This window comes from Platichthys flesus, chromosome 14 (assembly GCF_949316205.1).
Source record: "Platichthys flesus chromosome 14, fPlaFle2.1, whole genome shotgun sequence".
Classification (NCBI taxonomy): domain Eukaryota; kingdom Metazoa; phylum Chordata; class Actinopteri; order Pleuronectiformes; family Pleuronectidae; genus Platichthys; species Platichthys flesus.
In genome coordinates, this window is record NC_084958.1 from 6,875,315 (window position 1) to 6,900,241 (window position 24,927).

General features: G+C 43.3%; 1 protein-coding gene across 1 annotated transcript in view; it reads right to left on the minus strand.

The window, feature by feature from the left end:
• The window catches only part of LOC133968922 (uncharacterized), a 142,396-nt gene that overhangs the window by 16,382 nt on the left and 101,087 nt on the right, over positions 1-24,927 (minus strand). Inside the window, exons 6-9 of the mRNA XM_062405179.1 lie at positions 18,827-19,008; positions 7,282-7,538; positions 4,753-4,889; positions 1,486-1,607 (exon numbers count right to left, since the gene is read on the minus strand). Of these exons, the coding sequence (XP_062261163.1) occupies positions 1,486-1,607; positions 4,753-4,889; positions 7,282-7,538; positions 18,827-19,008 (698 nt within the window). The remainder of the gene's footprint in view (positions 1-1,485; positions 1,608-4,752; positions 4,890-7,281; positions 7,539-18,826; positions 19,009-24,927) is intronic.

A 24,927-nucleotide genomic window follows, 5' to 3' on the forward strand; every position in this document is an offset into this window, starting at 1 on the left:
AGATGTTTCTTGTCAGGTTCAAAACATACTTCAACCCCAACTTATGCCTTATCCAATGGTCAAAAGAGGCAATGCATGCTGGGTCCCCCCCCACCACCACCACCCTTTATGCATCATGGGGAGATGAATGGTCAAAGAAAGAAAAAAAAAAAACATCCAGCACTTTTCCAGTTGACGAATTTAACAACCCATAACTCAAGGCTTCCAATAAACTAAACTTTTAAGAGCCTTGTGAGGCTGTGGTACTAATGTTTTCATGGCCATCCCATTGTATTTCATAAACATGGATGTTACAGCATAGACTGAGTCACAGAACACAGGACGTGCTGTTTGTTTGGTGAGTGGACAAAACATTTACAGGACTGAATAATAAAATATGTCTTGTGGATTATTGATTTTCTGTCACGTGACTGAATCGCTGGAGCTACTGGGACCAGCTCAAGTCGGTCACTGGCCCAAGACAATGTCTGAAAGATCAAACCCCCTGATCATTTGTCCGTTTGCTGCACTGGATATAATATGATTTCCTCTCATCTTTATTCAGATTCACCACTGTTTGGCTGCATGTTGATACCACAACTTCTGCCAGAGGCAGTCAATTCATTTTGTGCACCTTTTTGTTTCTAATGACTCCAGCTGCCTGTGACGCGTCGGCCCAAATATTAATGAGAGCCTGGATTTCTTTGTCTGTCCTCCATTGTTCCTCTTTAAGTCTTTGTTTTCCTGGTCGATACAGCTGCAGCAGTAAAATGGGGGTCAGAGTTTTTTGCAGGCTCCTTTATTGAGATGTGACAGCACATCTGCTTATCCAATCACAAGAGAATAAACACTCCCTGCATGGACTCAAAATACCTCGAACACTCATCCCTTATCACCCCAACACAAAACAGAAATGTTGTCTCCTGGATTCATGCCAAATTTACACATAGGGGTTTAAAAACTCTTGAGCTATTCAAGCAAACAAGTACACCAATGTTCTGATATTAACCCAATAGAGAAAATGGTCTGAAAAAGACTCCTGCGTGTAAACTGTGTTTTCTTATTATCTAACCAGAATAAGATCATACTAAGAATAATCAAGAATCAAGTAAAGACATTATGTTTTTTTGTCACATAATTTTGTGAAATCGACATAAGTCAGTTTTGACCTTCTAATAATAATAATAAATCATCTATTAAAATAGCAACTTTCAAAACAAAGGTACAAATTATTGTAAGAAGAGTCCAAACTAATGAATGTAACAAGATAAAATACAAACAAAATTTTACAACCATAACAAGAATAAGCCATACAATAAAAGTGTGTTTAAAGAAGAGATTTAAGGTTCTCAGTTTGCCTGTTTAAGAGGAAGGGAGATCCTCGGCTGAGGGGCCACACGACAAGAGCCTGGTCATCTTTAGGGACATGTTGTGATTTTAACAGTTAGTATAGGGTCCTGCAGTAAGATCACATCAAACATAAACCTTAGAGGTTATGATACTGACCTGCCCAATGGAGGAGGAGTCACACATGGCTGTCGTGTATTGTCTGTCCAGCTCCGGCGCGTTGTCATTCAGGTCTAATGTCTCTACTGCGACCAGAACTCTGGACACCTGGCTGGGATTGTCTGAAAAGGCCCATCAGAGAGAAATATGCTGAAACAATAGTGATTAAAGACGCACACTGCACAGCTACATGGAAAATTACATAAAAAACAATATGAATACAAATCACCTCCCAATAAACACACCACTGTGCAAATTTTTACCCTCCATTAAATCCATTAAATCGTCCTCTTAGGTGAGATCAAGCCTTTGTTCAAAAGCTCTAATGGCACTCAGATCATATTAGCGAGCACACTGGCTAAATATACAGGCATTCGTTTGGATTCATTTGGCCTGTGTTGCATCTCAAAGGCTCCCAGCTGGAGAACAACTGACACCTCTATAGCAGGCAAATTCTTCCACATCAAACACGGACATTCTTAGCCAAGAGTCAAGTGTGTGTGTGTGTGTGTGTGTATTGAGTGTGTGTGTGTGTGTTTCTGAGAGCAGAGGAGGGCTACAGAGTGCAGTCAGTCTGCATGCTGTTTCACAAGGAGGCAGTTTAAATGGATTGGCAGCCCCCCCCTCACCCCATTCACTGTGATATACACACACTTGAACATGAAGTTCTCACAGGCCGTCTTGAAGCTCATGGAGACATAGTCTGAGCTGAACATTCACGATTACGTTTTTCGGGTTACTCCTGCGAAGGACACAATCCGGGCTCACCAGCACACATCCTCACTCACTTATCTGAGCAGGCAACCCTGCAACACAGGCATGGGTGACACTTTCTGCAGCACACACACACACACACACACACACACACACACACACACACCATGCTCAGAAAACTAGAGCGGTAACACTGTCATGGATGACAGCGGCTGATTCGCATCCCTGAAAAGCTGAAAATGAGCTCTCGCTGTAATGCCACTGGTTGAGCTGACCTGCCCGTGGCCATGGCAGATCTCCCACTGTGCTCTGTGTCCACACACCATCCAACAGTCTGTTTATTAGATGGAGCTCATTATTGGAGACAGGCACGCACTGCGCTGCCTCCACAGCCCCACAAACACTGCTGCCATGAGGAGCCCCGAGTAGATTTCAAGTAAAGATTAGGTCTGTCCAGAGCGAGCCTTGGCACAGGAGACAACTCCTCTGCGGTGTCTCCAACAATACTTTCACTTCTACACCAATCAGTTGGACTTTTTTAAGGGCTGAGAGGAACATCCAATTAGGAGTTTGTCACCTGACGAAACAGATATTCAGACTTAGCGAGAGGCTTCGTCATCACCGTCAGAGATACATGTCACCTTTGAGACGGGTTGAGCTCAGTTCAAGAGAATAAAAGAGTTAAGTTACGATTCTGATTTCAGTTTAACGGTGGGAAATAAGATGCAAGCGCTGTGACCTTTGTTTGTCAAAGTCAGACACTAAAAAAACATTGCACGACTTCCACTTTCACCTCAGAGAGCCATAATTTGAAGAGCCATAAGAGGTGTCTGTCAGGTAAGGTTAAACACAAATTGTTTTTTGGCGTCTGAATACCCAACAAGACCTTCCTTGTCAACCAATCACACTCCGAGCTGAAGGGCAGTTTAAAAATAGGTGATAAGTTGATATTTAATAGTTTCCATGATCGACAGACCAAAGAAAATAACAATATATCTACTCAAGTGACCGCCATTGTTGTAGGAAACCACAGCAGTGACCCATGGTGCTGTACTGTCAAAGTCAGTCTCACATAAACTGTCCCACTGCTGTGAACAACTCACAGGAGCACCACACGAATATTAATAGGGGCCCATGATAAAATAAAACTGTACCCAGCAGTTTAAAGATTTAATTTCGCCTTTCTAAATTCTGAGGAACAAATGTGCTTTGGAATTTATACTGCCGGTCCAAGTTCAAGAACAGTGTTAGTTAATGACGGATGGCTTCTTAAGAGAAGGGCCCCCCCGTCCCACACTCCTCCATGCAGTATTATCAGAGCTGGTGGAGGCCGGCAAATTAATGGAGATAGTTGGACTGTGAGGATTTTTTTTTTTTTACTTTTCATTAGAATATTGCCTCTTATCTTCAGTTATTATTGCTACTTTGAACCAACTTTGAAAAATGTCTTCCTTTAACAAAAAAAAAACTTGTTTATGGGCTGCACTGTCGTTGTTATTCTTCGTTTGTTATGTTCTGTCAGTTCTAAAGTAAAAATTATTGATCACAAAAAAGGTTTGCTGCTGTATGCACACTGGTATGTAAACAGCTACCATTGGCCAAATAAATAATAAATGCTGAACAGATTAAAATATCAGCAGGCGGAATAAACAGTGCTAAGCAATGTATATGTCCCCTTGCAGTAAGGTTATATACAGTACATACGATAATAATAATAATAATAATAAATCGTATTTACAGCCACCTTTCAGAGCACTCAAAGTCACCTTACACGGCAGAGATAAAAACCAAGGCTAGACAAACACGAGTAAGTACGTATCACTGTAAGTAGTCGTATCACTGTTTTTGTTTTTCATGGGATTTGGAGACATTAACAACATTATAAAGTAGCACTACTGTTATTATTATGGTATAAATAATGTTTTATGTCTCCTCCTGACACTGTGGACTATACCCGCCAGTGTCGCCACCTTCTCCCAACTGCCCGTGTCCACTTATAGAGCCACATCATTCACATGACTTACAGGGTTTCACGTGAGAGGGTCACAAAAGTCTAAAACAGAACTTAACAAAACAATCTACGCTGATCATGATGAAAAGCTCCATAACAGCTTCTAAATGGACCCATGACTGTGTGGCGTTGCTTGACGGTCTTTACTACTCTCCTTTGCAATTACAGTGCGCCTGTGAAGCAAAGCCTGTCCTTGATTTGCTGCTTTAATTCCTCGTTTCCACTCAAATCCTTATGAGGACAAATCTTTCGCAGCATCAGATAACTCACACAATATGGATCAATTGATTCTCAGGAAGAACTGTAACAAACTATTTATGGGGGCCAGACAACATTCCCCTGCTGGCTTGATGACTTGAGAGCTAAGCCGCTTAGTGAAGCGCATCACACACTGGATACTGGGCTTTTCAGACACCAGACAATACACAGTTTAAACTCAGTGGGTTCAGGTGTCAGAGGTGGTAAATGTCTCATTGAGGAGTCTGAGCTCTAACTAAAACAACGTGTGTGAGGATGCCTCAGTGTTAAGTGGGACCTCTGACCTCTCTGCGTGGCGATGACGGTGATGTTGTGCCAGTGCTCGCGTTCTCGGTCCAGCTCCATGGCCGTGGTGATGAGGCCGGTGTCGGGGGTGATGCGAAACAGAGCCTCTGGGTCGGACTGTGGATCAATGGAGAACCTGGAGGAGAGAAAACAGGGTGGAACAAGGAGAGAGGTAAATATGTAGAGAGAGGGAAGGGGAACATAGTGAACTGAGGAAGATGAGGGAAGATGCGTAAAAAGGAAGAGTGAAGGGAAGAAGCCGGCAGAGGTAGCAGTGGGGTGCGGAGTGAAGGAAGCACACATTGCAAATGTGCGAGGGAGAGATAAGGAATTCTGCATTTAAACGGCCAAAGAATTAATTTAGAGTGATTATCGCTGCTGATAGGAGCTCTTTTGAAGTGCCACTGATTATCTAAATATCTCCAGGAATATACCAACTATCATTCCTCTCCACACTCTTGCTGGCGCTAATTGGGGCATGGTTTCTGTGATTGTTACACACAGATTTTTGCCACCCTTGTTGAACTATGTGTGTCAAAAGCTTCTACAGGCACAAGTGAAATCCTGAAACCTGCAAGCGCTTGTGTTGTTGAGAACAGACTCAGGGGAACTCTGAGTGGGCATTTGGTTAGGTTGTATTTATTCGATTGGCGCTTATCTGCTGTGTCGTGTTTTATTTTAGTTGTAGAGCTGGCTTTGCATTTCCATCTAAAAACCACATATCCCAGGCTGACAAATGTTAGGACTTAGGATGTGTGATTTACGTTCTAAAATGAGATAAACTCAGAACTATTACTCAGGATCATTAAATGTTTGATTTCCATTTTGCAGTAAAAACTCTTATTAAGTATTGATTGAAAAAACAGCATACTTAATACACAATGAACACAAAAGCAAGACTCCAAAGATAGCTTATAATGCATTTTGCCTCAATACAGTGTCTTCAGGCAGACCAATGAAAAGAAAATATCCTAAATATACATTTGTCTTTAGTGTAAACAACTATGTCTGTTTGTAGATAACAATTTCAATGCACAAAAATAAAGGCAATTTTCTCGAAAAGGTTTTCTTTCAAACATTCTAAGCCATAAATCTCCTTTTCACTTGCACTTCTGTTCATATATAATTTACAGCCTGATTTATAAAACATTTAATTCCTAAAACATGGAGAAAATAGATTTTTTTAACTCCTCAGACAGTATTTTATTATTTATGGTGTGAGAAAAAACACTATCCAAAAAATCTTTCTGTGAAAACATTTGACTCTACCACATCAACAAAAACGAAAAGAAAGAAATTTGACTTCAGATAATGTATGCGATCGTGCTAAATAATGCAAATTAGATAAGGACTCATTTGCCTATTTAGACAACATGGAGAACAGGTTGTGATTGGTCGGGCAGTTGCATTGGTGGGACCTCAATCCTGTAGCTTCACCCTCTAAACACTATCCCACAGGTCCTGGCTCAGAAGGATTTCACCAGCAATACAGTGGCCTCGTTGTTGTACAGTGGGAGGATGCATATTTGCATTGTCCATCTTTATATACAGTCATTGGTCTGTGCCATAGACTTTTTTTACAGATGGATGATGTGTCTCCACTTCCTCCCTCTCTGCAGAAATTAAGCCAAAATATCCCAGATAGGAGCATTGTCATGTTGTGCATTTGGAACCCGTGTCTGCACAGCAGCAGGGGCTGGAGCGGTGGAAATCCCGCCAATACATTAAAGCCAAGTCAATCTTGGCTTTAAATAATGATGCTTCACCCAATTTGAATGACATATAATAAGGAGAATGGACATATGTCGGTGTGATGAGAACTATCTAAACTGACAGATACTGTATTTGGTCCACGTCCAATCCACTAACATGGAGGAGGTTGGGTGTAAGACCTGTACTGCAGAAATCTACCAGGGGGCTAAAGAGAATCTTTGGCTCCACTTTCGGGGAGCTGGCATTTCATCCATATTGAAACACGGTCTTTGATCTGTATGCTAACTGTTAAGCTACAGTCAGCCGCTGGTTAGCTTTGCACAAAGATTGAAATGATGGACAGAATAAGGAACATAAAACAAGTCTGCTAAATATTAACAAGTCTAGCTGGCGCAGCATTAACTCCTGTCTGTTCGGACTTTGTCTCCAGTGGACTCTGCATGATTAGATGATTAGAATCTCTCTGTCATCACACATTTATTTATTATTATTTATGTTTATATGTGTTCTATTAAAGACATCATCACTGACGTGGATCAAATGGAAAAGAAAAATGGAAAAAAACATTCATACAAACTTAATGTTAAATGCTGTGTTTTCCCTTGTAATTGTCCAAACCCTGACCAATAGTATCTCAATATTTATCAGTAACAGTAAACATAGGTATAAAATGTAGTTGAAACATCTATCTATATTTATCTGCATATATACTGTAACGTACAATTGGAAGAATCTTTTAACCTAAACCCTTTTTTCTCTGCAGCTCGTTTGCACCAGACTTTAATCAGTATTTGATATGAAGAAAGAGTCTTCACCTGATATTATTAGTGAGTCCAGTGTCAGGGTCTACAGCGCTGACCCGGCCCACAGTGCAGGCTGGCGGACAGTTCTCCGAAACATCCATGTGATATCTCGACCGGGAGAACTTGGGCGGCTCGTCTGCGTCCAGGACTGCGACCCTGATGGAGGCCCGGTCCTTGAAGGGGCCTCGGCGCAGGAAGCGAGGGTCCACGATGGGGTTGAGGACCTCCACAGAGAAAGAGTAGGAGCTCCGGCTCTCGTAGTCAACCGCCTGGGGAAGGGGGAGGATATTTGAAAATAATTATAGTAATGTGGAAGTTTATAATCAGTCAAGGCTTAAATATACACCTACTGTGAAATGAGTAACGATGACGCATTTTATTAGCAGGAGATTATTCAAATGTCACACTTATGAATATCAGATCCTTTCATTAAGTCCAATTCTCACAGTGCAATTTCCACAGATGACTGCTAAATCACATATCAAAAGCAGCGAGATGACAAATAATGAATTATTCCAACAGATAACAGCTCTCAGAGGCTGGAGAATGGTCACATCTAAAATCAGCAGAGGAATCGGAGTAAATAATACCCTGGTTACCATAAACATGGTGAAGTTGGGATATTTGAAGTGATACTTTGAAAGTTGTCGTGCACGGACGCGTGGATGGCGAGCTTTTGTGTGAAGAAGGGAAAAGACATTCATGAGGTGTTGATGTTACAGCATGGCCGATGAGATTCCTGATGCTCAAAGAGATGAAAGGATGTCTCGAGAGCTCCGGCTCTGAACAAGCTACGTGTCGAGGCCTTGGTTTGACATTGATGCAGGAGTACGAGATTCTCAGACTGTTTATTATGTGTGGCTGTGGTGTTCCTGCTGCCAGGACGCTGGATGATGAGCGATGCATTCGTGGGAGTTGGATGAGATTAGCGCTGCTTTCTGCACGCAGCACAGACGGATGTGAGCAGGTGGTGCTTCAGGTGTAGTCGCACTGAACACTTTATCAAGCTTCGGCATTGTTCGGTGCTGCCGCGTTGACGACACACTTGGACCTGTGTTGGTGGGAACATGGCAGGTAGCGTGTGAAGTTACCAGCATGCCGGTGGGATTCATCTCAGACCTGGTGGGAGGGAAACTTGGACAAAAGTTTTTTTGTGAATCCCCAGTACGGATCCTGAGTTTGCTTTCAGACGCAGGGCAGGTTGCGCACTCTGCTTACACATCATTTCCACAAACAATGCCTTTTGATAATATAAAACAAAACCACGCTCCGTGTTTTACACCACCCCTATCACCATGGCAACTCCTCAATCACCACAGAGACTCGCACCTAGCAATGAGGAGCGTTATAAAAAATTCCCTTTGTATCCTCGCATCTACACAGGTAGCGGAGATTTCATTTGGGATAGGGGCTCAGGCCCCAGAGATTGTTTGTCACGGAGAAGTTATGAAGCCTATTTGTCTGAGGTGTCCGTGTGATTATGCGCCGCAGCTCGCCAGCGAGCCGGCTCTGAAGCAATGAGAGAGCCTCTGATCATGTTTGCCGAAATGATTGTTAGTGAGGGCAGAGGCGCGCACGCGGGTAATCACACTCTCTACATCCACTGTCTCACACAGAGACACACACACACACACACCCAGACATACACCTGCTGTTGATTAAATCTAGAGAAAGCAACATGTGTGGGTCTGGTTCAGAATATTTATTTAAGGGGTGTGTGTGTGTGTGTGTGTGTGTGTGTGTGTGTGTGTGTGTGTGTGTGTGTGTGTGTGTGTGTGTGTGTGTGTGTGTGTGTGTGGTTAGGGGTTCTTTTGAGCCGGTGGGTCCTCAGATCCTCCGTCAGTGCGTGGGAGTCCTCAAAGTAAGTGTGCGTATGAATCATCTCGGTGTGATTGGCACAGAAACCCATGTTGGACAGAGGATAAACAGGCTCCCTGGCTATGCAGAATACTCGCTGCCGGATACGGAGGGAAAAATCATTTTGAGGATCCTAGCAGCAGTGGGAATATTGATATCCTCTCACTCATGCCCCCAGCCCCCTCCTTTTCTCTCCTTTTTCTATTTCCCCCCTCTGTTCTCTTCCTTCTCCCTGGGCTCTCAACCAAAGTTAACTGCTTCACAGTAAATCTGCAGTTTTAGAAAGAGGTGAAGACTGATTAAAAATGATGCAGAGGAAAAAGGGCGACTGAAGGACATGAAAATGGGACCAATTTGGGGGAATATCTCAGTGGGAAAAGTAAATACACAGGAGGCACTGTCAAGTGGGATGGAGATATAGAGATTGGGAGAATACGTCAAGCACAGAAGGGGGGGGGGGTTGCCGGGTAGACAGGGGGAAACGTTCTCTGACGTGGTCCCTAGTACAGAGAGAGAGAGAGAGCGAGAGACAATCTGTCTGAGGAGGAGAGGTGTCACTTACACTATGAGCACACACTTATCACCCCCCCCGCCCCCACCCAACCTCCACCCAGCACTCCATCACTCCGCTCGCCTTCCTTCCCTACCTCATACACTCCATCACCCGTCCCCCTGCTCCACCCATCTTTTTTTGGGGGGGTCCTTTTTTTAAGTGTGCGTGCTGACAAACAACAGCACACACATTCATCCTTCTCCCTCATCCGGCCTTACAGGAAGCACTTATCACTCGGCGGTCCGGTGGGTTTTTCTGCTTTGGTGTTTTTCTCTCACACGCTCCTGCGGGTGTGAGGATGTGAACGCTGCTCGCACGTGCGCTGCTTTCTCATGCTGACCTTGCACATGCACACGCCCCCAGAGCAGCGTAGCACCACATCATTCTGACGCTGTAGTGGTATCGTTTAAAATGATTCTATTGTCTCCCTATATGTTTGATAAAAAAAATTCGGAATAACTTGAAATTACCTGGAGACGTGGTGTATCAGGTGCTTCAATACACACACTTGTTATTTTGAGTATGTTCACACTGAAAAACACGTTAAACTGCGGTGCAGTATAAGTACCTGGATGGTGCAGTCAAATTGGTCAAAACGATCATTATAAGATCCCTGAACACTCGTAACACAGCTCAGGCAGAACGTGATTATATAACGTGCACACCGGCCACACCGTCTGTATAATTTTTCTGCCGCAGCATAACTCGGACCGCATGTTTCTATCTGACCTAAGTAGCGACCACAGCCGACCGGAGCCCGACAGGTGTTTTCATTTTTCTGTCTAAACCAAGGCAGACGACTCACCGTGTCCTGTTAGATTCAGGTCGGGTAGTCAGGCTCTACAGCAGAGTCACATTACAGAGTCACACCACAGAGTCACACCACAGTCACATCACAGAGTCACACCACAGAGTCACACCACAGATTAATGGATGATGAGAGGAGAGTTGACCGATGACGACGATGAGGAGACAGCGAGAGAGCTGTACACTTTACAATGAGGCTACAGGACAACACTTCTTTAACCTTCTGAAAGATCTTTTATGATACTATGAGTCCAGGTAATTAAACCCTGCACAAAACCTCAAGTGCAGCAGAAGAGTGAGGAGGCTCACAGTGAAATCTAACATTAAGCACGTGCACACATAGACCCCTAGTGGTGCTCAACCACCTGCCCTTTTGCCCTGTATGAGAAAAGTGCCTATCGTGGCGATGGGTGCCTTTTTTGGGGGGTTTGAGCACCTGCCCCCCAAAATGTCTGCGCACGTGCCTGTTGAGGACCACCCTCGGTAGATATTGTACTGAGCCGGCACACGTCTGTTCTTGTTAAGTGTCTGTTGTGATCGCTGACAATGGGGTTGTCAAGAGTTTGTTACCCAGTGGGGAAATTTCCCAACGTGGCATCCCTACTGCCAACAACTATGGGTACAAACTGGAGGCTGAGGAAGGCGACTCTTCATTTTCAAGTCAAGTGAGCATATTTATGCTGAGCAACAATTGGTCAAAAGCTGCTATTGTACTCTGATAAGTCTAGGACAACACCACCTTATTGGAATTCACGCACTGCATACACAGTGTACTCATGTGACTGACTAAAGTATCAGATGGTCAGACTTTCGTTATCTATCTTTTTTGTACCTCTACCTGACTCATTAAAGAGCAGCTGCCTATCAGATCAGTTGGAGCTTTGCTGAACTTCATTCCTCCTTTGTGGAGTAAATGTAGTGTTAAGCCGTTCTTTATCGACCCTCTCTTCACACAATGTCATCCACCTTTTCTTCAAAACCTTCTTTCTGCCAAATTCTGAAAAGCTGTGTCTGGCCTATATTACTGTTGAGTATTTGCTTGACTGGTTGAGGAAAAAATGAATCCACAGCAACTTTTGAGAATTGATTAAACATTTAAGTAATTATTTAAGCAGAAATGCCAAAACTGAAATGGTTCCCGCTTTCAAAAGTGAGGATTTGATTATTCTGTTCTACCATTTTCTGACCTTTTACTGACATAAACCATTCATCTTCTAATCGTGATTAACAGATGAATTGAAAACAATGATTGGCTGCAGTCCCTGAACGTACATACAAACACACAAACTCCCTTATCTCTATTTAACGTTGCCCTCCTCCTACCCACTCGCACCCACCCACATGCTGTACCTGCTCCTGCCCTGCGATGCAGTGCTCCCACAGTCCGTTCTGGAATTCAAATGACTCTATAGAATTTCCCTTTTAAATTTGATTCACAGTTAGCAGATATGAATAAACTTAGCTGCATGCTAGACTGGCGATACATAATACATGCCTGTTCAAAGAGGCCAGCCCATAGGCGTACATGCTCGTCCCGAGGAAGAGGGGGCATGTGCACGCTTTGCAGTGAGTATACATTACTGCAGGGTGAGGCTTCAAAGCACAGAGACGGTGCTTCTCACTGGGTTTTCTGTAATTGACGGAAAATAAATATTTTGCAAATGTGTACGAAGTCGAGTGCACATCCTTGTGGTCCGTGGCGTGCATGCTCGCGTCTGTGCTCAGCCTCCCGCTGTCCTTGGCAGCTTGAGATCTCTCTTGATTTTGTGCATTCTAAATCAAGATCATACATCACATTTGTCTGATGACAAACGCGGCGTTGGACATTTCTGCCAACAAGCACAACCACAGAGATGGGAGAACAAAGACTCGTCTAAATCTGCCTTTTGACTTTGTTCCTCCTCTGCCGCTTCCCCTTCCCTCTGTCACTTGTCTCCTGCCTGTCCTGTGTCTTCCTTTTCCTCAATGTATTTTGCAAGACATTGGTCTCTCTCGCTCTCTCTCCCTCTCTTTCTCTGCCATCCTCTTTTTCTCTCTCTCCTTTTCCCTCGGAGGAGATTAGTACAATCTCTCCTCCGCGTGAAAACAAACACAGATAATCCTGGGCGCGCTGCTGGCGTGTGACCGAGGATTAGCCAGCCGTATTTTAAGTGAGAGCATATGGAAATAATAACGGCAAACTGACACATGTGCGAGCTTGCTTGTCCCCCAGGTAAGAGGAGTGAAAGCTGCACAAATAGCAGGCTTACACAGCTCACAGCACCCCCCCCCCCAAAAAAAGTACCTCAAAAGGGAGCGTCCGGAATCGGGATATCGCCGGATAGGCATTACTGGTACTGTGACATAACGCTGCGTCTCCTGATCCCACTTTGTTATGGACATGCTATTGAAGACATCTTACATGTGTAATGAGGTGCTGTGAAATCGAAGCTTTGTCCTGGTTTGTTTTGAAACTTTCTTTTTGCTGCCCCATTTGTTATAAAAGCTCAAACAATCGAAACACATGAGGCGTTTATTCAATCATCACGTGTCTGATTCACATGTAAAGTATCTGTGTCCATCAGCTGAGGACTAGATCTTCTATGTCTTCTAATTTCTCCTTGTTTTTTAGCGGCTGACTAGGTTTTGATTGGTTGATTGATATCAATGAAACTTTAACTAGCAGCCACCAGTGAAAGCTCCAACTGGTTTACGGTGTTACCCCTGTGGCCATTAGGGGGCACTGCTGCAGAGCAATGTCAAGAAGGAGAGCGTTATGCCAATTCCTAAATTACCTGCTACTTACACTGTGGCCTTGTTCACAGGCTGTATTAAAAATCTATTAGCAGCAATATGTATTATCATTTACGGCAATATTTAATAAGTAAATAAGTGGAGGGGTGCAGGTCTAAAGAGCCAGGGAACAAAGGGAAGAGAATAAAAGAGAGAACAAACCAGAAAGAAGACATTCATTTCAAATGAATGGAAGAATAATCCATTTGTGTGTCAACACGGGGCTGATTTTGTGTGCATGTGTGTGTGTCTTCTCGTGTGTCTTTTTCGTGTGTGAATGTGAATGAGGCAGACCTAAGCTGAGTCAGAGGCGCAGACAACACACACTGTCTGACATGGCCTCAAGACACAAAACAGAGCGAGGACGAGGCGAGGGAGCGAATGCGAGATAGGGAGCCTGCGCGCGCGTGTGTGTTTGCGTACTCGTGCTCATGTTTGTGTGTCTCACCCTGCATAGTTGGACATGGGTGGGGAGATCAGAGAGAGAGGGAGAGAGTAATGAAATGCAGAGAGACAGCAGCAGATGATGTGAAGGGGTGAGGGAACGGGGGAATTAGGGAGGGGGGGTGATAGTGGATGGGAGAACGGGGGAAGGAGGGAAATCTCTTTATTGCTGGGGGTCTCTGTGGGACTGACAGTAAATAAGCAGTGATAAGCAGCAGGCAGCTCCAGTCGCCACACGGTCTTGCAGGCTTGTAATGACCCAGCTTCCTCCCCGCATGTCCCCGCCTAACCCCTCGCCTTTCGGGGGCTTCACCGTGTGCTCTTCCTCCCTCCCACCCATCAGCCCATCGTCATCCACGCTCTTCCTCGTCCTCATCTGTCTCGTTCCCTCTGTGCGCCTTCCTCCTCCTCCTGGCTCCATTTTGTCATCACGCATTCTCTCTCAGTCTCATTCAACTTCATCTTCAAACTCTTTCCTCCAGCTCCCTCTCTTGGCTCTATATATCCCTAATCTGCTATTACCCCCCCCCCCCCCCCCCCAAGCTCATGCAGTCTCCCACCCACCTCCCATCTGACACATCGTCTGAGGTAAAGACGTCGAGCACCGCCGCAGCTGTTTCCCCTCTTTCCACGCAGTTTAAACACAGGGAGCTGCAAGGTCAAGTGTGTAATATTGATGTCTGACTCTGTGTATCTCTCTATGTGGTTTATAGCTGCTTACCTTTGTAGGTGTGTGTCTCCATTCTGTGTGTGTGTGTGTGTGTGTCTGTGAGTGAGAGAGGGAGGGAGGAGAGAGACAGAGCATCTCAGATCAGCGGTTAAAGAGATTCAGCCCACAGCATCGAGATGACCAGCAGGGTCAAGGCCAGCTCTGTGGCAACACAAATTGTTCCACTCGGAAATCCTTCTCCCTCTCTGGGGGCGCACAGATCATCGCACTCCCCTGTTAAAAATCTTCACAGCTATAGAAAGCCGTCTGACTCTGGAAAATGGACACCAGGGCTTGTGAGTCAATAAGGTTGCAGCCTGAACATATGCACACATGGAAACAGCCCAAACAATATAAAATGTAACTGAATGCATGCTAGTGTTACTTCATTTTTGTTGAATTGTAAGCTGGAGATAGCTTTGTGTATTTTACGCTTTCTATGAGTGTTGTGGCAACTCTCCAACGAATCTCAAAATCTTAATTTCTATGAAAGGCTACATCTATTTTTTACCACTTGATTTTTGTGTTTCCAGTTGAACTTACTTAAAAAAACAAAACAGAAAACAGATTACTTAAAAGTAAATATAACTCAAATTTTTAAGATAAGTTTAAGTTATATCTACTTATAATATAATAATAATATATAATAATAACTAAATTTAGTCAAGATTTTTAACTTAAAGTTTGCAAGTGATATGAGCTTGTTCTTTCGAAGTACATCTAAAACAGGTAAGTCTGACCGAAGTGGATAACTGTTTACTCAGTGAGACCTCAGGAAACTGTATTGACTTAGTTTGATAAAGTAAGCACAATAAATAATATTAGTGCCATTTTAATCCAATGACAGGGCAAGGGAGTGTGCCCTGAACATGTCTTCTATGTCCTCGGACAAACTACAGCAGTGGTTGGCAATTAGGTCAAACGGTTGGTCGAACTCACGCCTAGATCATAATTTTTTATTTCACCACATCCGACTTACACACAGGCACAGACGGACTGACCAGCAAAGGGAGCTCCCCTCCATCATGTCAACAACATTCACAGAATCGCCTCTTGTTCTTCAAAGTAAAAGCACAATGTTGGTTTTGTGGCTGTCATGCTTTTTTCTGAGGGGAATTACAGAGCTTTTCTGGTCAAAGGTTGTGAACTTGGGTCTGAAGATTGTGTTGATGAGTCAACGGACCTCTGTAGTACACGACATGCCATGTATGAAAAAATAAGGAGAGTTGAGTAAATCCTTCAAACCTACAGGTATATTTAAACCATATAAATGAACAATAATAAAGCTGATTCAGTTTCATTCTATAAAAACATTGAATACAAAACCTTCTTTGCAGATAAACCAGGTAGGATGAAAATAGCTCTGCACACAATGTCCAGTGTGAATCTGAAGTGGCTTTCCTTAGAAGCATTCAGAATGACCCCACATGTGTCCTGTCTCCAGTCATATTTCATATTTCACATATAGCAGCAAACTATAGTTTAATCTATCTCTTTGTCTGTCTTGGTGCTTTTGTTGAGGGATTAAAGCAAACTAAAACAGCATGAAGCCAGCCACGCTGAAATACTAATTGCATTTGTAGTATTGTGTGGCTCAAACCACAGAGCGGGGGTGTTTACATTACATTGTTTACATGTCGCTTTCCCTCGGGGCTCGCCCTACACATGTTGAACGGATCGATTCTCTCTATACACACAGCAGGTTGCTCTGCTTTCCCACCGCCTTCACTGCTCCCTCTTCTTCACTCCACTTGTGGCTGCCGCGCAGCCGCCCTCCCCATCTCTGAGTTTCTTTTTCTTTATTTTAGCACATTTCATTGTACCCGCATGTCTCTCTGGGTAAATATTTCTACCGCCCGGTGCAGCTCAGTCTCCTCCTGTGCTAATTTTTTCTCTTTGGCTGTCACTGGTTTTGCGGCACTTGCTGCCTCTGCAGCTCCCCTCCTCCGTCGTAATGTCTCTCTCTGGTTCCTTCACACTGTAACTCCCTTGTTATGCTGCACTGTCTGCTGTCACTGCCTCTCAGGACCTCATTTTAACTCCCATCTTCTCTCTTCTCCTTCATCCCGACTCTTTCCCCTCTTCCTCACCTTCAATTTCCTTCCTCTTGCATCTCTTACTGTATCCCTGCCTCTCTGCTGCGCTTCAAAGAAACTCATACCAGGCCTGGAAATCCTGCTCAACACACACACACACATGCACACACACACACCACCTCCAGGTGCGGATTGTTTTTAACGAATCCTACCAACCCGAGGATGAGAACTGACACAGTGATGAATTCACACACACATACACGCACACACTGCATGCAGCCACCACTATGTATGGCTACATTGACGAGAACCCCCATAACACTCTTATGAATACAAATAGGAATATGTTTTGACAGATTTTTGTGCAAATTGTCCCGACTCTCTGAAAAAAATGAATCTCGAAAATGGCAACATTTCAGAAACTCCTGGAATACTTTCGCTGAATTTTCACAGGATTTTTTTGACATGATTCTTTCCAATTTTAAGTTATTTCAAAAGAGAAATTTTTGTGAAAATTTTTGGGGTTCATCGTTTTGATTTGCGTTATTACTTAAAAGGTTTTCTTAAAAAGGGAATCACTTTCCTCAATCTTTCCATGCTGCAGCTCCTGTTTCCAACCACTGTCTGATTGCCAGTAGCTGTTATAAAGCCTACATCAATGATGGAGCAAATACCAGAGAAGAACTCTATAGTCCAATGAATATTGGACTATAGAGCCTGTAAATTATGGTAACATTTACTTGTAATTGGTATATAGCTGCCATTGCTGTTGTTGTTTCTGGTGCATACTAATTAAACAAAGCAACAGTCGGCAGTATTTCAATAATATGTAACATGATCACTTCCCAAACGCTGGAGTTCACATATACTGCTTCTTGGAAGGCAACTGTAAACATCTCAGTTTTAGCGAATAACACATGTGGACGAGAGGCTCAAACCCAGAGATTAAAGTTTCCTATGCAACAATCTGCATTAGGGTGGGACACACTAGAGCAGTGGCTCTCAAAGTGGGGGGCGCGCCCTCCTGGGTGGGCTCAGACACTCTCCAGGCAAAGCACAATATGGCCCCTTTAAGAATTTATTTGGCAATAAATGCTACTTTACAATGTTAATATTATCAAGGCTACTCTACGACTGAGTTCATCTCATCATATGATTCAGTTTGTCAGATGTTGGACAATTAACAACTAACTGCTAATTAAAATGTTTATATTTTCCTGGTCCACATTCCGCGTTTCGCTGTTGTCTGTTTCTCGTATAACTTTTGAAATGTAATATACTTGTGTTTTCCCTGCAGGTCAAATTAAAACAAATGCTCCTATGTGCATAGCCATTTACAGTCCATTTACATGCCTCCCAAACGTGGCCCATCTCTTCATTAAGCCTCCATTACATGTGAGTGCATGTGAGGCCTGAGACAGACATGTATGCACTCCACAAGTCACGCCAGTAATGAGCAGGTGTCAGGGCACGTCGCCCCCACGTTGCAACACACAAGAACGTGGTTATTCAGGGTGACAGGCCACTTAGGGAATTGCCGTTTGAAATTGAATTCATGTGGTATTACACTGAGGGGAACTATTAACCAGCTGAACTCTGAATGGAATGGCAGAGCCTCATTGATCTTTCAGTTCATGCAAGTGCACTGCATGGAAAATCCTCGCTGAAAGGCAGCAGCCAAAACAGCTCCACTGTGGTCACGTTTCTTTCTTTTTGGTGCAAATTCGACTCAGCTCAGCCGCCGCAAACATTTTGCATGTGCGCGTGTCATGCTTTGACTGAGTTGTGAATGGATGTTTCATTCTGTTGGCTGTAAACAGATGGAAAAAGATGATAAAAAAAGAAAGAAGGAGGCTGGTTTACAGCGGGTGAATCAAGCAGGAAATTCCCTTGTCAGAAACCGATAAAAACCCTCTCATCTGATTCGAGTGAGACAAGGAGGAACGATAAGATTAGTACAGATCATGTGTATTAAAACTCTCAGAGGGAAGGCTGCGGAGAGATGAGTCATGTAAAGTCTCATGCGTTTCCAGGTAATTCCAGTTTAATGGGCTGAAGCAACATTAGATCTGCTTTGACTCATCGAAACAAAACCCCTTTCAAAAACATCTGCCCACATTACCTATGTCATCTCCTCCCCCCTCATCATCGGTTCACTCCCTCCTCTCTGCCCTGCCCTTCTCCCCTTCACCCATCCACACCAGCACCTTTCTGTTTATGCTCCATCACCCCTCCCTCCCTCCCCCTGTCTGTCTTCCTCTCATCTCTGTCATTGTCTCTCATGACATCCAGATGACCCTGTCCTCATCTTCTTCCTCCTCTTCCCGCCCCTTCTTCCCACTCCGTCAATCCCTCCGCCTCTGTCATCCCATCCTTTACCTTGTTGAGCATGATGACAGCCTCTTGGTTCACTCCGGTGATGTTGAACGTGTCCCCGGTCTCCCCCTCCAGGATGGTAAACTCCAGCTTGGCATTCTCGCCGAGGTCGGCATCAGTGGCTGATATACGGCCTATCTCAGCGCCAGGGATGGCGAGCTCAGAAACGGAGAAGGACCACATACCTGGGAGAGACAAACGACAGCACACGTTAGGGAAGAAGCCTCCATGATTCATTGCGCCAATAGTTGTCAAGTTAAACATTTAATTTTGCCTTTTGAACAGTTTTTTAATAGCCGTTTCCCACTGGGGCAGAGCCAATATTTACAATAATTCATTCAGATAAGGAGCCTTTAATTTAGCAGAACTGAGAGGATGAAGGAGAGAGAGAGATAAAAGAAGAGAAAGCTTGTGTGTGAGTGCACAGCTATTAAAACTCAGGTAAGATGGGGCCAGAAAAACCTGTCGTTACAAGTAACTAAACTGAAAGAAAAGATTAGAGTAGGAGAAGCTGTTTCTTCTTCCTTCAAATATTTGAACTTCAGGGTTTCCCCCAGCACTATCTTGTTAAGGCGGCCGCCTTAACAAGACTAGGGCCCCGCCTTGACTACCAATGTACTGAAAAAAATATTGGTGATTGGTCCGCTAACGCCAGCATTTCGGAATGGAAACTTCCTGTTCCATTCCCTACATCACAATAAACCAAAATCACAACTACGACTCTATAATTCGTGTGACAAGTGTGTTAAGCCAGCAGCGTTGTCCGGCTGACGGTGGCTGGTTAGAGCACTTACGGCACGTGTGTACGGTCACATACTGTTATAACGAACTTTCATAACGTGGCTAGCGGGCTAACCACCATGCTAACTGCGGTGGGAACAGCGCAAAAACCCGCTGACTTTAATCCCACGGCTCATGACACTCTTTCTCAAACACCGTCAGGTTAGAAGCAAACACTTTAGATCGATACTAACTAACGGTAGTAGTTAGTATCGGGTGTCCCTGCTGACTGTGTGTGGAAGCTGGGGGGAAGCTAGCTGCCTCCGTGTAGCTTCAAGCTGTTGCAGCTGTTGAATTAGCAACGCAGTTTGGAAACAAGACCGGGGAACCGCTGCGTTAAGACACGATAACATAAGCATTATGACCCGCTGGGTGTCACTTTATTCAGCAAAAACTGTCGCGTCATCAACATCCTTTTTCTGTTAGCTGCCATCGTTCACTGTGTGTGAGGAGCCGGGAGGACGTAAATAAACCAGCGTGGACTTCTTCTATATACCTCATTAGGTAGGCTTCTCTAAGCTCGACTTCAGTTGCGCCATCTACTGTTCTGGCGGTGAATTGTTTTCACAACAAAAAGGCTCGTAGAACTATAAATCAAAAAGGGTCCGTCCGCTCCGTCCGTCCGTCAGTCCGCAACGGACTCGGAGTAGCATACATTGGCCTTAAGCTGCGTAAATGTCTAGTAATATCTCGATTTTAATTGGTCCATGAATGATATGTAACGTAAAGGCTTATGTGGCATACCATTTACGTAAAAAAGGCACAAAGAATGATGCTTATTTGCGTACATGTTAAATCATACAGAATCAGGTGCGCATGCGCGAAAACTTTTTTTTTCTTGCCGTCCACAATGAATAGGCGGTTAATTTGAACGGAATCCGACATCACAAACTGTCATCTTCAGAGGCAGCTTGATTTTTCTTAAAAACCGGCTTAAACCCTATTTTGTAGTGTCTGCATGTTTTCCACAACATTTGTACCTACTGTTGTTTATTTATATTGAAATAAACAGTTGTTTATTTCATTCATGCGTACTGGCATCTTTGAGCAAAATACCCCCAAAAATTTTCGCCGCGCCGCTACGCGCCGCGCCAACAGCACCGCCACCTGCTTACCACCTTGACTGACAGATTTACTGGGGGAAACACTGAACTTGATGATGTGAGCTAACTACTCATCACAAACATCAACATTCTTTTTCCCTGCAGGCGTCCATCCCTGTAGTATAAATCCAGATAACGCACCCTTTCATGTGTGCTGCCATCATGTTCGAACATGTTTCTTTTACTTTTATTCCCGCCGCCATTAAAGAGGCTCATTAAAAATCGTTTTGCTGGCTTTGCTGTTTGTACTATAGGAACATATTGTGCATTTCTCTTGTGATTCACCTGATGATGAAAAGTACCACACAAAACATGGTGCAACAACAAACTCCACATTTTAATTTTTTCCCAACACACACACACACACACACACACACACACACACACACACACACACAGAGCGGCCACCAGCAGCACTGACAAGTCTAAGTATGATAGGAAAGATAGAAATTGACTGAGGGAAAAGGTAAGATATCACTGCTCAAACACATACACACACACATACACACACACACATGCACTCACAACAGACAGCCTCATTCAAACAGAGCTGTTATCTGCTAGGCTAAAGCTACAGGAATCAAATAGACCTGTAGATGTGAGGGAGAACAACACCGAACAAGCACATTGGGCTGACAGAATAAAAGATAGCCAGCACTTCAACCAGACAGTATCTGAGCGAGCACACAGCCCGATGAATTTTGTAAATCTGACAACATCACAGCGTGACTTAATGTGAGGTTATTTCTCTTTGCGGATCAGTTATAAAAGTTCACACATCAAAGTGGCACAGGCAACCAAAGTTATCAGTCATGGTGTTTGATTGTGGTCTTTTTTAGTCTGTTGATATCTGAATCTGATATCTGTGGCGAGAGGCTTCCCTGGGAGTAAATTCTAACTTTTATGAAAACACACAGGGGCTCCTCTCTTCCAGCAAGTCTTCTAACCTAAAAACAACAAAACGTTTTTTTCACCGCTTTATAACATTTCCAACTGCTCAGTTTATTCTGGCGCTGCGATTGGCAAGACAACATTTTGCCAGTGGCTTACAAAGACCAACCCCATAGCTAGGTTTCAGTTAAGCTTAAGCAGGAAACATAATTCTTTTATTATTTTGCTCAAGGGTTATTTAATTTGGGTTACTATTTCGGTTACTAATGTTCAGAAGACACATCCCTTTTCTCAAACTATCCATTGCTGCAGCCCAGTCTGCTCTAATTGGGCAGGTGGGCCCCTGCAATTTCATTGGTCAATTGGCTCCAGTCTGTGAAGGTGAACTTATCTGCCCCTCCAGCTTTATCTGGCCTGGTGCTCGACTAGTTGCCAGGCATTAGAACCTATCATTTTATTTAAAATGCATCAGCTTCACCTATTGACCAGTGAAGTTTGTGATTTTATGTTGATGAGCTTAGAAAAGGGAAAATGAGAGCAAGAGAAGCTGCAGGGAATCATGACACCAAAGCATCTGAGAAACGCAAGTGGATGTATTTTGGGTTGTACACCGTGGAAGGCATAAAAATAAACTAAGAAATGTACCATTCACACCTCGTCCTCTTCAACAGCAACAAATCTATTGAGATATTCAAACTAATTGTGTCATATCAAATCTATTGATTTCAAAAAGTGATGGCCCTACTAGGCCTGCATTTCAGGAGATTAAGGAAAAGTGTTCTGTGGGTGAGAGGAGATATCTTTATTGTAGACTTTTCACCATTGTAACCTTTTACCTACACAAAAAAACTATATAACACTCGAAGATAACAGAAATAACAGAAAATACAGAAAAAGTATAATCTGCCTCTTTTAAACCCGGTGGTTATGATTTGGAAAATACTGATTTCATGAGTTCAAGTCACCCAATACCAACCCTCCACCCCTCCAGACACCAAAGACAGATTTCAAAATATTCCACCCTGCTTGAGAAACACTGAACTGTTCTTTATATATACGAGTATAAATCTAAATAGTAAACACCCACAGGCTGTTGAACCCCCCCCCCCCTCCCCCCGAAGTTGACAGAAATAATACAGATGCTTCGGTTTTCTCAGTGGTAGAGTGACTAAATCCCTGATTATACTTCTCTAAGAGGTCAGGGTATGAAGGGTTATTCATTTTTAGAGAAGGGATTCAAACAGGGTTGTCAAGATCTAAGTCAGATGCTGACACAACTACTCACCCTGGCTTCTGCCATAGAACTGGATTGTATGCTTGATGCATAAAGGGGTAACATAGTACTAACCACGTTTTACACCGATTTCGGTTTTCTTCCAGTTATTGACATTGTCTATACAGGTCGAGAACACTTTCCTGCAGGCGCTAACAATTGAAGGCATCGTCCTCATAATGAAGATATCCATGTGGGGGATGAGCTATTTCATAGTGTTTCAAAGAGAACATGAAAAAAAGAGGGAAATATAATGTTTCCCACATCAGTAAAAAATAACTCATTTAAAATGTCTCTCTAAGATGGCAAACAGAAGTTATCCGCTGATGAGACAACATGTTATTGCTGTGGTAATAATTGCAAGGACAACTCTAAAAACAGAACAGCCAAGATGGATTTGAAGAGATTAGAACAAAATTCTTTCTTGATCAGCATGAAGCCGCAGTGAATCAGATACTTCTACATATCTTTCAACTAGCAGACATTTATAGTTCAATGATTTTACCAGCTATGATCTCATCATTTACACAATTTAGTGTTTGTTAATTGCTGTGTTATTGAGGAATTATCCCCTGTAAAATACTCCACTAATCTTACCATCTGATTATTTGTGTGTGAGCGCTCTTCTTCTCTGGCTGCTGGAATGAGATTTCTTCTGATATGCATAAGACTGAACTCCCGAGAGTCTCCGGACATTCTCCGAAGCGGCAGTATTTGACACACACAAGACATGAAGACAAAAGCATCTTTTCAGATTCCCACTCACTAGCCTTTGGTTTTGGCGGCCCACCTTTGATTAAAGGCAGTTCACTTTGATAAAATGTGTGTGTCATGACATGAAGACAACCCTTATGGTCAACTCTATACGAAAGCATTGACCCGTGCAAGGTCCAAGACGGTTTGAAACACTAGGTGGGCCATGTTATGAGCCATGTTCAACCCTTACATGTAGTTTTGAATTTGGTATAAATGTGATATTGAACGCAGCATTATTGTATCTCAATAAAGAATAGTCATAAAATGTACAAACAGTAGTACAGTACCTCGTTAATATAGATAACATTATAGGGTTTAAATGACACAACGTCACCAGTGATATTAAATGAAATAAGTTTTCCATCGTTAAATAAGTTGTGAGCTGCTAGCCTGCACCACACCATTACAAGCAGTAACAATCTCTGCTGGCCTCATGACTCTAAAGGGCCATGTATCAGCTCCAGTAGCATATGCTGCTCTCCGTGCTGCTCTTTACCCACTTCCTTTTTTTTTCTTACTTTACTTCATTTACCTCCTGGTGAACAACTGCCTCCTCCAGCAGTTTACTCAAGGTGCTCCATCAAGGCATGTTTCCTAGTGCATAATGTGCAATATAATGACTGGTTTCACCTTATATACTAAATTAAAAAAGTGATTGAAGGTCACCTAAAGGTAAAACAGTATCAGTGTCACCTATAAAACGTACTTATGGATTGTGTGATATAAAATGAACTCTCAGAGCACTGTTATTCATAAAGAGGAATGCATTTCTCTTTGTTCATCACTCTCTACCGACCAGAATGAATGTTGTTATTGCTCATTACTCATGACCCCCTCCTAATCACACAACTTTGAATTTACACACATTTTTACATTAAAAACGTAAATAAGTTCCTGTGAGTTATAACAAACACCCAACGGTATTCTTCATCCTGATGAATCCTATGACGAGCAAATGATTTCAAGCTTGAAGGCAACTCTTCATGCAAGTCAGACTCATAGAAAATACATTTTCATAATAGATGCAACAGCAAATACGACAGAAACACAATGGTGCTCTGGTTACATTTGATCATAATCGTCCCAAAAACCATCCCAAAATGCTACGCATAGAAAATTGCTATATATTAAACACAGGGTTTAGTGGTTGAGGATTAAGGCTGGTTAAACCCAAGTGACGTATGACACATATGGGCAGGCTGTGTGGGGGTGTTGGGTTTAGGGGACATTCACAAAACAGAATGTCAATGGTTCAGATTGAAGACAGTACTGTCAACTTGTACACAATTTTTTTAAATGTG